At 38.4% G+C, this 14,355-nt stretch overlaps 1 protein-coding gene across 8 annotated transcripts in view; it reads right to left on the reverse strand.

Moving 5' to 3' along the window:
* The window catches only part of PLPPR5 (phospholipid phosphatase related 5), a 214,962-nt gene that overhangs the window by 151,456 nt on the left and 49,151 nt on the right, over positions 1-14,355 (reverse strand). For 7 of the 8 annotated variants that reach the window (XR_008432280.1, XR_008432281.1, XR_008432282.1 and 4 more), the window contains one exon: positions 5,952-6,026. The exons of the other annotated variant lie outside the window; for it this stretch is intronic. Coding sequence is in view for 4 of the 7 variants with exons in the window: in XM_053950082.1 (XP_053806057.1) it covers positions 5,952-6,026 (75 nt within the window). In the remaining 3 variants the exon portion in view is untranslated. The remainder of the gene's footprint in view (positions 1-5,951; positions 6,027-14,355) is intronic. 8 annotated transcript variants of the gene reach the window in all.

A 14,355-nucleotide genomic window follows, 5' to 3' on the forward strand; every position in this document is an offset into this window, starting at 1 on the left:
TCTTATAAATAAAAGAGGCACTATGAACAGCAGGGGAAATGGTACCCGCTTCTTGTATAGGTTACCCCAGTCAGTCAGTGCCAGCAGGGGAGGATGAGCAGAGAGGGGGAGGTGGCTCTTCCTGCACTGCCTGGGGTGACCAACACAGCTCTTGCACACAGAACATTTCAGACATCTGGGTCTCTGTTATACAAGTCTTTAACAGCCTGCTAAGGTTCAAATGCTTACTAGGGTGTTACTGTTACTTATGAGAGCTAAGCTCAGAAATTTATTAGGAAAACTACAAATAAAGAACATTTATGGAATTACTATGCTTTATCCATTTCAAAGCAGCAGAAGCTTTCCAATGCCTGCCTTGTCAGAAGAAGACATTGAAAACTTTCATTAGCACCGTTAGTGCTTTTCATCAGCATCAGCTTGGTCTCTCTCAGTTGCATTGCTCTCAGTGAATGATTAATGTTGAAATCCTCTTCTCTTTGAATGTTTATCATCCTGTTAGATATGCCTGGAAGTTTAATTTCTCAGGGCATTGTCAAATAAAATGTGTTGCAGTTCTTGCAAGTTAAATACTACACAGATAAACCAGAGCCTCCCCTGTTTCTAACAGCAGGCTATTCCTTTCTAGCAGTGACAGAACAGATCTGTATTATAGCACATATATTTTTCATTGTAAAGCATTTCTAAAATGAATAATAGAAATTAGCAACTGAAAAGAATTGTGGAGGAATTGCTTCATGAAAGGTAATTTCAATCCAAAAGTCCCTTAGAGGACCAACACAGTAAATGTAGGTTTATCAATATATGGCAATAAGTTTCACAAAGACTAGAATCTGGGTTGGTAAACTTGGCTATGTTCACAAAAGAAAAGAAGAATCTACTAGAATGGGAAACTCTCACATAGTTTCCCTCCATGCTCCTTGACAGACAATTGATACATCAAATCCAGCAAGATTTTAAAATGAACAGTATTTTTTTTCCTGTTTGTGGAATGGGGTTAAGAGGACAGTCAGTCACTGAGCTGTCTTGTAAGATGATCTCTCTAACATCCTGGACAAATGTAATGACAAACACTGCCTAAGCAATTCACGTCCTAGTTCAAAACTCATGCATTTCCCTAAGCAACTTCTTTGTGCCAGATGCCCTAAGAAATAGGCAGGACAGTCAAAAGTATATTTTCCCTAAGTCAAAATGAGCCAAAGGGCTACTTCTAATTGAAGGAGCAACTCTAAAACAAAGACAGTCAAAGTCACTGAAAGCTATGGAGTAGAGTTCTCTGTTACAGTTTATTTACTTATTTATCTTCTATTGAATCTCTGTATAACTTCAATTCCATCCAAGATTTGTATTTATTTGTATATAAATTGTATATATTTGATCCTGTCCTGGTATTTTACAATTATCTACGGTATTTAAAGCACTACATTGTTTTGAAATGGATTTTTTTTGCAACATACTTAATAAAACTGCCTAATAAAACAGAATATATTTTGGAATTATTGTTAATATTTTTATTATTCTTACGGAAGATCTGCTATTATAATAATATTTATTTTTTCTGTAATTCCTTTTAGGATCTACATTTTGCATTCAAATTGTTATGCAAAGCTTTAAGGGCTAAATCATGGGACAAAATCAACAATATGTAATGGTATTATTAGAAATAAATCTGCATAGCATTTCAGAATTGTACTGCCTTGTTCATGTCACATTGATGAAAAAGGCAATTCTTACTCCACACTTAAAGGGAATTACAAGCCTAGGAATGGAAATAAATACACAAATAAATGAACACCCAAAAAAGACTTAGTAGAAGCAGAAACCATACTTTATTAATATAAGAGCAGATTCCAGTACACATATCTAGTATTTCACTTCAGTGCAGTATCTTTAAGGTCTATTTTTAAAAAAATTAAAAATCTAGATTGAAAGAAAAAATATATTTTCAGAGTTATAAATTCAAATAGAGATCATTTGAAAAGTTGATATTTTGAAGGCTGGCTATTTTGATAGGTGATGAGAAATACTCACTGTTGGCTTTCCAGTATCACCACAAATTCACGTAACTAGTTTGAGCTTCCTGCACTAGCAGGCTTACTGCCCAGTTCTTAAGACTGTTGAAAAGCAACTTAGATATTGGAAACAAAGAAAAAAAAAAAGGAGAAGAAAATTGTAGGATAAGAAAAATTGCACAAGAGAGAGATTATAAATTATGTCTTTCTTAGGCAGAAAATAAATCCTTAGAATCCAAAGGGTAAAGGAGAAACTAAGATTGACCTTCTGCTGTTGAATCAGCTCTAAATTGTCTGAGTCATCTTGATTCTCAGCTATAAAAAAATCTCAGTTCAGTGGAGAGTAAATTGCATAAAGAACTCTGCAGAGTGTAATGTCAGTCAGCATCTCCTGAAAAGCATGAAAATAAGATATTGCTGTATTGCTACAAAACATATCCCCCTCAAAAAACCCTAAAAAGGACAAAGCCTGTCAGTATTTAAGCACAGTCCATGGCTCTCTGCTAAGAATTCAGAAGTTCCTTGCACATTAACATAAATTTTTCACAAAATTTAGATATGTGGTTGATGACATATGTGAGGTTCACAGAAGTCAATATTCTCATAAACTTCTAGTTCTATCCACTAGGATCAACAGATTAAATGGGGTTCATTTCTTTGAATTAATTAATGAAAGAATCTGCAACAGAAGACAGAATACCCAGGTGCAACTTTTCTACCATTTGTGAATTAAATATGATAGAAATTTTTGGAAATATTGTGAGTAATAATTTACAAGGCTATTTAGTGGAGAAAAGCTGACATTCTGAAAGGTATAAAGCTTAGTATCACAAGAAGAATCAAGCAAACAGAGAACCTGGTTTTCTTATCCCTGAAAGTTTCTGTACATCTGCTTAGATCTCACAAGGTTAGAAATTAAGTAGGAAAAATTTTCACTAAATATTCTTAAAAAGAGCAAGAGCACAGAAAGTAGATCTACCTGTTATAACATCATTGCTTAGCAGATGAGCTATGCTTGTGAGCAAGCTCTAAGAAGTGCAGTAAACCTACTTCTGCCTTGTTGCAAGAGAGAGCTACTCTCAGTATTCCTCTACTGTAAATCACTCTGATGTCCACCTTTTTTTCTTTTTTTACTCTTAACCTGCAGGCTACTCATGAAAAAGTAATATTTTTCTGAGGAGAGTGAAATAGAATTTGACTAACCTGTATGTAACTATTCCCTGCTGTAACTTCCAACAAGCACTTTCACATCTCTTGCTGGCTGAAGTACTTACTAGCCATCATACAGCTTTCAGTGGCCCACGCTGTGCTGGCCCTGCTCAGCTCCAGCCATGAGTCCCAGGCCAAGCCCTGGCTGAGGGCTATGCCTCTCTTTAGCCCCTGCTGGAGAGCTCGGGAGAAAGTGCTGCCAGGACATCAGTGGCATGGAGAGCAACAGCATCTCAGACACACTTCCCTGAGAAGCAAGCTGGGACTTTGTGTACAGTGCAGTGTCATATCCTGCACCCCACTTACACCTGCTCAAATACTCTGATTGTCAAGCCAATAAAGACCAGCAGACTTTCAGAAAAGCACATTTATACTGGGTTCCATGCAAAACAAATACATGAAATATTTGTTCAAGTCTGCAGGCTGGCAAAGCCACACACTTAGTAGCCATTTAGTGTGCCTGTGCAAATAAAGAGTTTCTCTGACAGATAGCCCAGTGTTATAAACTGCAAACACATCGGGTCCCTCCAAGCAATCATCACCAAATGAGCAACCACTGCTGCCACTGGCACCTCATAGCTGCTATTCCATTTTAATGATAGGAAGGACATAATGAAGCTTTTAAAGGAAGGCTGAGAAAGCTCACAGACCTTTTAATCACCCAAATACCTAAACCTGGATGTGCAAATTCTGCATACTTGTCCTATTTAGCTGCTTTAAAAAAAGAATCACAGAATCACCAGGTTGGAAGAGACCTCCAAGATCATCGAGTCCAACCCATGCCCTAACACCTCAACTAAACCTTGGCACTAAGTGCCACATCCAATCTTTTTTTAAGCACATCCAGGAATGGTGAGTCCACCACCTCCCCTGACAGACCATACCAGACTTGATCACTCTTTCTGTAAAAAACTTTTTCCTAATATCTGAACTACAGCTGATACAACCTTTGGATCACCTTTTGCTCCTAGAGAACAATGATAATAGCAAGTGATTGTAGAATACAATCTGCTACAACATATTTGTTGTTTCCTACCTGGGTATCTTATTAAATGTGGGTGTAGAAATCTTATTCCGATTTTCCAAATTATGCCAGATTTGGCACAAGGCTAACTATTTCCCCCCAACATTCAGGAAGATAAATCACATTTCCCTATGCCCATCTATAGGTCTAGCTGTTCTTTATGATTTCCCTAATTAATTTCATGGCAAACTTCTATAATAGCATCATGACATCACATCATTGGAGTTTTTGATCCCCTAATGCTATTAGATGTGATGACACAGAGGCCACGAGTCTTGCTGCTGTCTCAGTGTGACATTGCACAAGCAAGAAAAGCCAGTGGATCTGCAGTGATTTGTGTCACAATGGATCACAAACATGACTTGAAACAGTGAACATAAATTGCCAAGTTACAAAACTTGCTGAAATTATGTGACAGAAATAACACCAGACAATGAAACAATTTTCTATCCACACAGAAATAACTTCCAAAATGTGCTGATAAAAAAACCTTAAACACCTTAATTCAAAAGGCAAAAAGGCTCCATGACTCCACTGAGGATGAGAATTTCTGCAGGAAAGGTCATTTAAGTCATAATGTTTATACCATAAAAAACTTCTGCTGCTATATTCTCCCTCAATTTATGACATCCCCCACTCTCCATTTATCAGACAACTCTAAATGTATCACAGAAGGATCTGTGCATCCCACAGGAACCAAAGCACTGCTTTCTCAGTACCAGTATGAGGTAAGGAGATGGGTACCAAGATGCAGAGACTAGTAATTAGATTCATGGGGAAATCTTAAAACGCCTCAAGTTTTTCTTGTGAAGTCTAACACTAAGCACCACTGAAATCCCTAGAACAGCTGATGCCTGAAATGCAAGGATAACAATGTTGAATAGCCTCTGCAGGAAGGCCCAAGTGGGTGTTCAGGATGGTGCATGAGTCTGTGGCTGAGCAGAAAATTGAATGCAAATGCCCCACTCTCACTCAGCCTAAGCAATGTTTATCTGAAGAGGTTCCACTGTGGTCTGCAGTCCACAGAATCCAATGGTACCAGTGTGCACATGCAGATCAGGAAAGACTGTGCTGAAAATACAGCTTATTCCTTTCCCTCAGGCTCCCCCATACCAAATCAGCTGGCAACCTGAGAAGAACAATCAGTATTTTTCTTTATAATTAGCATGCCCTAAAAGATAAGAAAAATGTTGCTGGAATTTTTGTGTGATCCAAATGTTTTGGACATAGAAATGGCTTAAAATAAACAGGAACAAAACCTCTGCCAATATAAATAAGCACAACTATTCTAAACTGAGTTATCCTGTAAAACCTGGCTATGGAGAGTTACATTCACCTTCATAGCAAAATTTTATTGGACTCCCCAAGATATGCAACTTTCAAATGTAAAGTGCTTTAAGAACAAAAATAATTGCAGAGTTAGAGAATATTATTAAGATTTAATCACTAAAATTATGGGTCAAGGTCAGAGGTACTTCACTTCCCTGTATTCTGGTACTTCAGAACATCACAATTACTTAAAATTTAATTGCAGGCATAGGGACTCCATTCCCTCTCATGAAAGAATATTATAGGGACAGGAATTTTGTTCCCAGCTGCCGTAAGTGATTGCTAGCAGAGAGCAGCCCATAAACATAAACAGTTGCTGAGAGTATTTTACTAAAAAATACACCCAAGAACTTAGCAATGTATCTACTATATTTTCCTACCTCAACCAATATGGAGCATGGCAACATCACGTGGCTTCTCTGAGGCTGGCACCTGCTGTTCAAAATCATGTTCACCTGTGAAGGAAACACAGGATATTGTGTCCATCTGTCAGAAGCTGGCCTTGTTTATAATAATGTGCTGACAGCAAACTAAAAAAGGCTTATGTAAAACACATGTTTGTACCAAAATAAGGAGTGGTGAGCATTACATCAGGGAAGAGGATTGGTCATGTGCACTTCTTTATTCCAGTCTGAAAGATCTTCAAGTTAGTTTAGATTTTACTAGTTCTTTACACAGATTACAGCCATTTTTATTCCAAATAATAGTATCTATATTAAGATTTGTACTTAAAATTTCACTAATTATATGCCTGCATACATCAACAAAACAAATCCTTTATCTCTTTTTGGCAGAGTTTTTCTAATTCTGTTGACTTCAAAGAAACTTAAGCATGTTCTTAAAGTATAAACATGAGGACTTTGGTGAAGAGGCATTAATTGAAGCTTAAAGGTTTTCAAAATTTAAATTTTAATCTATCAGACTTCTACAGAAACATAGGAACAGAGGACTAAAAGGAAGTGCCAAGCTGTGAAGTTGTGTTGTGCAACCTCAGTACAGTGAATCTTTGGTTCTTAAGGATCCACAGAATCTTTATTCTCAGCACTGCACCTACAAAACTTTTCCTATTCCCTTGCAAGAAAATTAGGATCTGTTGTTAAACTTAAAGCAAAAAAATCAATAACTGCTTGAAAGAAAAACCTTCACTACTAATCTCTGCTATAGAAAAAAGTACTGTGGATGTAATGATACTAGGAAACAGCCCATGACTGATATCGTAAATTGACTAAAGTCTCTGGAGAAGTTAGAATCTTCAAGAATTAGAAAATTTCTAAATGCTGGGTAGTCCCTCTAGATTGCTCTCTTCTTCCTTAAAAACACCCCATATAACCAATATAACCACCATTTCTCTGATTATTTAATTTTTAAAACTCTACTTTAAAAGCTTCTCTCTAGGCTCTTCCCAAAAGATACTGAAATAGTCCATTAGCTCTCTTCTGCTTTTCCCAGCTGTTCCCTCACTGTTCTTTATTTATGTCTCACCATTTACCCATTTTTTATGCTCTCTCCTTCTGGTGTCCCTGTGTTCTCCCTTCAGTTTCTCCTTAATCTTTCCACATACTCCCTTTACTTCATTCCATTTCTTGCATGTAGCACATTTTTCAGCATCTTGCATCTCCTTCTCTCTCTCTTCCATGGCCTCCCAAATTCATCTTTGATTCCTTTTCTTCCTCTGATGCTTTAGTAAACTGCAGCTGACTCTTCCTCCCTCTCATGCCCTGCCTGTGCATGTGCATATTTCACACAGGGCTTGGGGCTCAGCAGTCCAGGAGTGAGCAGGCTAAATAGAAGAGAAAGCAGATGCTTCCAAGCAATATCAAAAAACCAAAATGCTCTGTGTGTACAGCCTGGCTCCCAGCAATGCACTGACCATCTCTGATGCTCTCCTCCCCTCATGAAGGTGGCTGGAGGAGCCTGACATTGTGCATCCCTCCTCCTGTGAGGGAGTCAGTAGCAATGTGAAGCAGAGCGATTGCTCAGTTCTGTGAGGCTTAGGCATGTGCCAGACAGGTCTCACTGGGAGCTGGGAGAATTTTAGCTGTGACCCTGTCACTCTGGGCATTTTTAGCCCTGTCTTTGGTCCTATAAAACACAGCTGCAATTATCTTCATTCAGCTTGTGTTTATCCAAAGCAAGGGAAAAAAGTGCTTCATAAGCAAGCAAATATGGCATATGTTCTTGAAATTTCTCTCAGATTGTTAGAGGCTGAACTTATTTATCAAGTAAATAGAAAATGTTGCTCTACTGTTGATCAATTCACTTTTATGAATCCAGGGCCAAACTCTGCTGTTCACATTCCCTTCAAATCCTCTCTCAGGCAAGAGTCCCAGAGACTCCTTGACAATCCATTATACAGTTACATAATACAACCATTAATACTGCACATGGAGATGTGCATGCACAGCTGCTGCACATTGGGACTATAAGCTCAGTTCATTAAAGAAACACCAACATAGCACTTATTTATTATTTATTGAGTGCTAACAATACATTGAAATAAAGGGAACAAGCTCTGAGAATTAAGGACCAATATGTGTCAGCTCTTCAGCCATTAGCTCAAGAATAAAAAGGGTCTAAGATCCATCTTGTCCAGAATAGCACCAAAGGAGCAGTATGTTTTTGTTAATGTTGTGTAAGTATTGCAGATGTGTGTTGGCCAGTGTCAAAAGCTCTCAGTGCACTCAAATGGGGATGAACCCTATAGCCTGAAAGGTATCCCAGATTTTTTTTTCATAGCATTGAGGTCAGAGCACTGGTCAGAGCCTGGAACACTCTTTACACAGGATAAGCATACATAATACATGAAATTGCCTTTCCAGAGGTTGCTGCTATGAGTTTGGAGAGAGATGAGTGAGCCTGAATGAGACATCAAGAAGCCATCTGTGAGATCATGGCTGAAATGTTACAAGCATCCCTATAAATATCTCTCAATAAGGAACTAGTTCTGTTTTAGTGATAAGAAGTCTTTTTATGTTAGTAGTTACTAGGCAGCCTATGAAACATTTTCTCTGGCAGTACCCCACTGTATGCATTAGGCAGCCTGTCTCCCTCGAGCTGCTGTTCTGGGGGCATGCCTAACAACAACCTACAGGATCCCTCTCCAGACAAGCCTACCCCTGGCACATATCATCACCAGTCTGCCTCGCTGCCAGGCTAGAGCATCATATTCACAGCTGTGCTGGTTTGGGAAGAGACAAGCACACACCTCCAGGAGGAGCTCTGGACAAGAGCATTTGGCTGAGCAGCAGCAGCTCTGAACGATGGCAGCATGTGAGCCAAGGGTGAGCTTCACACTTGGCAGCTGCAGGCTGAACGTCCTCACTTAGTACAGTTGATGCGAACCTGCTCTAAGTGTGTCTGATCCCATTTGGATGAAAACTCACTCAATTTATACCTCTCCTCAACATGAGACAATTGCTCTCGTGTTTCTAGGGCAGGGTTTTCACAGAATCATAGAATCATTTAGTCTGGAAGAGACCTTTAAGACATTGAGAACAACCATCAACCTGTCACTATGACTGTAACCCCAAAACAACCAACTCTTAGCTCCTGTAATGGGGGTGGGAATTGGGCAGCAAGGCCAGGGCCACAACAGCAGAATATTTTTACAAAAATGTAGTCACTGCTCTGCATAGGGCCTAGAAAGCAATTCTATGGGCAATTTCTAGGCCTATCTACTGACTCAGGTACTTCAGATGCACAAGGAGACATCCTCTCGCAATGTAACATCAGCAATGAGCTCTGGGAAACTTTCACAACTTTCAATGCAAAAAGATGCCTAGATCACTTCCAATTTAGTAGGAAACAGAGGGGGAAGTACTTGCACTCATAGCTTGAATATGACTTCAAGGGATTTATTTAATACTGCATTTCACAGCCAGAAAAATTAACTCAAATTCCTTAGTTCTGAAATGGAGTTCCCTAATCTCACTCTTTTGCTACTTCTATTATCCATGGTTGCCATTTGTATGTCCATCTTCTAGCATTTTTGTGAAAGACAGTGTGTTATACAAGTTCCAAGCAGATCTAAGGCACTACCATATGATTACTAGCTCTCTATTTCATCACAGGTTTCCCTTAGAATTTATCTAGAAACACAAATGGCATATTCTATTTCATTAGTCTTTTTCCATTTGTGGGTGAGGTTCACCTATATCAATGAAAAAGTGCTTACCAATAAATCAGGAGATGTAAGATATGCTCTAAACTTAAAAAAAGAAATCTAGTAAAATTCAAATAAAGATCACTAGAACTTTCAGTAGCACTTATGCTCCCGAGTATGGTAAAAATGTAGTGGCTTGTGAGAAGGTAAATAGAGAATGTGTCTGTGGAACATCGAATTAGTCAAGGAAAAAGGAAATAAGGTCACTGTGCTGTGAAGAAAATCTCCATGGTAATAAATCATTTTTATGTGCTAAACTATGTAGTCTTCATAGAGATAATGGAGAACAATGAAGATGATGACATTTTAATGAAGAGAAAGAAAAATAAAAAATGCTGATACTTTCCTCTGAATTACTGACATTTCTATCTCCCATTTGTATCATATCTATCTATTTATCATCAATATCTATTTGTCAGGAGGGCAAATGTTCTGCACAAATAGAATGCAGGAGAGCTTAGAGCATGTGGGCTAATGAGTATTTGTATACATTTTGATCAATTTTCTAAGGTGAACCAACTGAGGAATTCCTAGAAGGTTCAAATTTCCTGCCCAGCTTATAATCAACACATTGAAACACATAAATTGTTCTGGGCATTGCAGGATCTGCCTGTGGAAGCCTTCAGGACAGTCCAAAATTCCTTCCAAGATAGTTCCTGTACTAATTAGTCAAACACTTAGCTGTGAAGGTGGCTAAGAATTCATTCAACCACTTTATCTCGTGTTAGCTCTTTGTTTAAATTGTCCACAATTTTGTCTCTGCAGTTGGCTGGATTGAGAGTTGCTGCAGCCCCCAGTGGTGGCAGATTGGTAAGCACAAAGGCACAGCCCTGATACCCAGCTACACAAGAATTAGATTGATGGGCAAACCTGAGGAGTTTCAGACTTACTACTTAGATTTCATGGCTCTTGCTCCTGCTGAATGTCATTGGGGTGAGAAAAAAAAAAAAGTTAATTTTTACAGTAATTGATACTCTACTTATGAAAACTGCAGTTGGTGAAGATCTTCCTTTTGATTTTCATCTGTGTGCCAGCTACCTCTCATCCATGCACATGCACATGCACAGGGACAGATGCTTTTTCAAACACTACTCAGGCTTTCACAAATAACAAAGTGTTCATTCTTATATCAGAAAGAATTCTTACATGATCTAAAGCTCGCAAAAATCAGCCTTAGCTGATTTTTTAGCTTTGCTAAGGCTGAAAAAACGATCAGAGAAAAATCCTGTAATAACCTGAACCATATTCATGGTGGAAATACTGAAATGTATATTCAGAACAATCTTTGGAGGAACAGAGTTCATCAAGTTATTCCACATATTAACACTTTTGATTCTCTTTCTCCAAGAGGATTTCTCTTAGATTTTAAGCTTGGTGCTGCAGTAACTAAAAGTCTCTTTTTTCTGACATGCATATTAGTTGTGATCCCAAGGTGTAAGGACAGAGGACAGACAGAGCAGTAGGAAGCTAACTCTGTGAACAGCAAAGGCATTCTATGAAAAACTGACAGAACAGAGATGAGTCTGGTATGTAATGTAACCTGAATATCAAAACAAACTACAGAATATCTAAGAACTCATCTGCAGATAGGACTGATAAAACAGAGAATTTTGTACACTAATTTCTATACCTTTTCATGTAAAATGCTAGGGAGTTTGTTCTCAGCTAAATGTATGACATTTCCAAATTGCTTTTCTCTTACACAAAATACCATAAAATGAAAATTTAAAAATTTTGGTCCCTTCAGGCTTTAGATCTGCCAAAGAAACACATGAGAGGCATTTCTCTCCAATAGGAGAAAGAGCTTTTCTCTATATACATAACAGGAAAAAGGAACAGAAGAAACACAGCACATACTGATGGTAAAGATACTGGGGGAGAATTAGTATTTAAGATAACTTGGATGAAGATCATACAGATAGAGTCAGCATTTAATGTATTTTCAAAAGTAAAGTGTGAAACCAATGACATACAAAATGTGCAAGATCAGGTTGCTATCAGCTGAGAGACACATGAGAGAGAACAGTTGCAAATCACCCTGATTAGAGCAGGGAATGACACACTTGGCTGCTTTTGCTACCTGAAAATTCATGAGTGCCACTAACTGGTGAACCTTAGTAATGAACTCAAATGCTCTTTCCCTCTGAAGCCCAGGGCATTTAGTCTCTTTGCCACTTCCTTGAAATAACCTTCCACCTCACAAGTGTATTAATCCACAGGCAACAAGGTCCCCTGTAACATCTGCCAGGCTGTCAGTGATTGCCAACACACAGCAACATCTATGTCAAGGATAAATGAAATATGGGAGAAAATGTCACCAGCAGATTGGAAGCAGTGCAACATATACCAACAGAATATTTTCCCCAGTGACTTCCACATATGTTGCACAAATGTTTTATTTCTTCATTCTTTGCCGACCTTCTGATGGGTGTATCATTTGTGATGACATTAAGAGCTAAACTGTGGTCTCCTGTCTTGAAATTAAATAAAATTAGCTTTGAAAAACCTGTAAAACAGTTGGAACAGCATAGAATGACAGTCTTATTACCGTGACAGGTGAAAGCTAGGAACTAGAGAAACTATATCCCTCTCTTTCTTAGATTACTCATTATCTGAAGATTAACATGTGAAGGACCTGGAAGCCTATCAAACACCAAATCAAAAGCTCCCACAGGAGTTCAGACAGTAAAAAGTGTTATCAAAGAAGATGATTCATGGGATTATGTTTGTAGCAACAGGATTAAGTTTTGCCCACAAGTAGCAGTATGAGAAATAACAAGGTCATTTTTCTGTTGAGGGAAGAATGCACTTGTTTTGCAAGCAGGAAAATTAATGTGGGATTAACCAATAAAAGAGTTCCATAAAATTACTCCAGTTGTGAAATCATGGCAAATCTTAATCCTATAGCTTTGTACATAAAAATGAGCCCACTGGAGTGAAAGAGCAAAATTCTGGTGCTGACATAAAATCCCATCCACCACGGATGTGACAGCAACTCTTCACCATAATAACAGGAAGCCCTTGCCACTCAGAAGGCATCTACACAGACACCTTCCCACACAGGCAGCTGACTGTGGGAATCTCTGCAGAAATTCACTAGAATAGCTAGTGCAGTGTAACTGTCTGGGATAATATAGATCTTGGAATGGCTTTTTGTCTTCATTTTGCTCTCTGATTTAGAATCAAAATATTCAAATATATGAAATGTTATGTCTTAGTCTGCAGCTTGCTCCCCAGTCAGGAGAGGATTTACAAGGCAAAGCCAAATCAGCTGCAGTTCTCTGTGCATTAGCAAAGGCCAGGGAGTTATGAATGACACCAGCCATGCAATGGGGTATTTATCTTGGGTTTTAAACCCAGTGGAACCAAATCTTCAGTCCTAAAAGCTCTGAACAAATAGTTCACAAATGAAACATGCAAATTTCAAGGGATTTGTTTTAATTACACACTGATGAGTCTAGAATTACTGCTGCCAAGAGTTCCTCACAGGCACGGCTGGAGTGCTGTGGAGGCGGTGGGTGAGTCAGGCTTGATGGATGTATCCATGGTTGTACCTACATTTGATAAGAATCTTCTGTCCCACAGTTCATTGCCTCACTCAGTGCCCAGCTGAGTGTTTAGAGTCACTGAAGTACCTTCTGGCCAGGCACACGTTCTCTGTTCTTTCCAGTTTGGGCATTCCTTATCTCAGCTCCAGGAGTAATCAGTAACAGCCACTATCCAACAGTGGATGTTGAGCTGGCCCACTGTGAGTAATGGACATTAACCTGCCTGTCATCATTTGTAATCAGATGTCAGACAGCTGCTGATAAAACTTATCCAGTTGATTAATGCACTTTTTCTGTGTATCATCAACAGTATTATTAGAACAAAACTAGCAGAGTGAGGCCATCCTGTGGTTTCCCTAAATTTATTCACTATTGACATTTCTGTCTGAATTTTTTAATCCTCTTAATTGGTAAATATTCAAATTTTGAGTAATGTTGATTAGTTATGAGTTGACATAAATATCACACATTATTGGTTTTGTTGCAAGGATCAATTCCACCTTGTGTTAATTAAAAGTTAGCTCATATGTCAACCTGTGAAATTTACTATTTCCAAATATTTTTTTGAGAAAAAGTCAATTCCACTAGTGTTCACCAAAAGTGCAAAGAAGAAGCATAGAGTTACCACAATCACATATATATCAAAAGTAATTTGTACTTGAGAATAGCTGCATCTCCAGCTTGTCTGAAGATGTCTTGAACTGCTGATCTGCAGAATTTCTGATGGTGGTTTTGGGGGAGCTGGGATGAATACACTGTAATGGTTTTCTTCCCAGCCTTTAGCTGCTGTTTTTCTTTCAACTGTATCCTAAAATACAGTAAGTACTTTCCTCATGTGACTATCTAAGCAAATTCTGTATTGCCAACAAGATGTGATACTACTGCAGATGGGAGCAGCTTTCATTCTTCTTTTTCAAGATCAAAGTGGTGCACAATGTCAGCAGTATGAGAGTCTCTATGACACTGCTGCATAATAATTTATCAATTATTTCCCATTGAGAAGAACTTGATGGAGGATGGCATGTATAAATCGCTATATACTATTTCTTCGGATTCCACTTCTTCGTTCTATTT

This window comes from Vidua chalybeata, chromosome 9 (genome assembly GCF_026979565.1).
Source record: "Vidua chalybeata isolate OUT-0048 chromosome 9, bVidCha1 merged haplotype, whole genome shotgun sequence".
Lineage (NCBI taxonomy): Eukaryota > Metazoa > Chordata > Aves > Passeriformes > Viduidae > Vidua > Vidua chalybeata.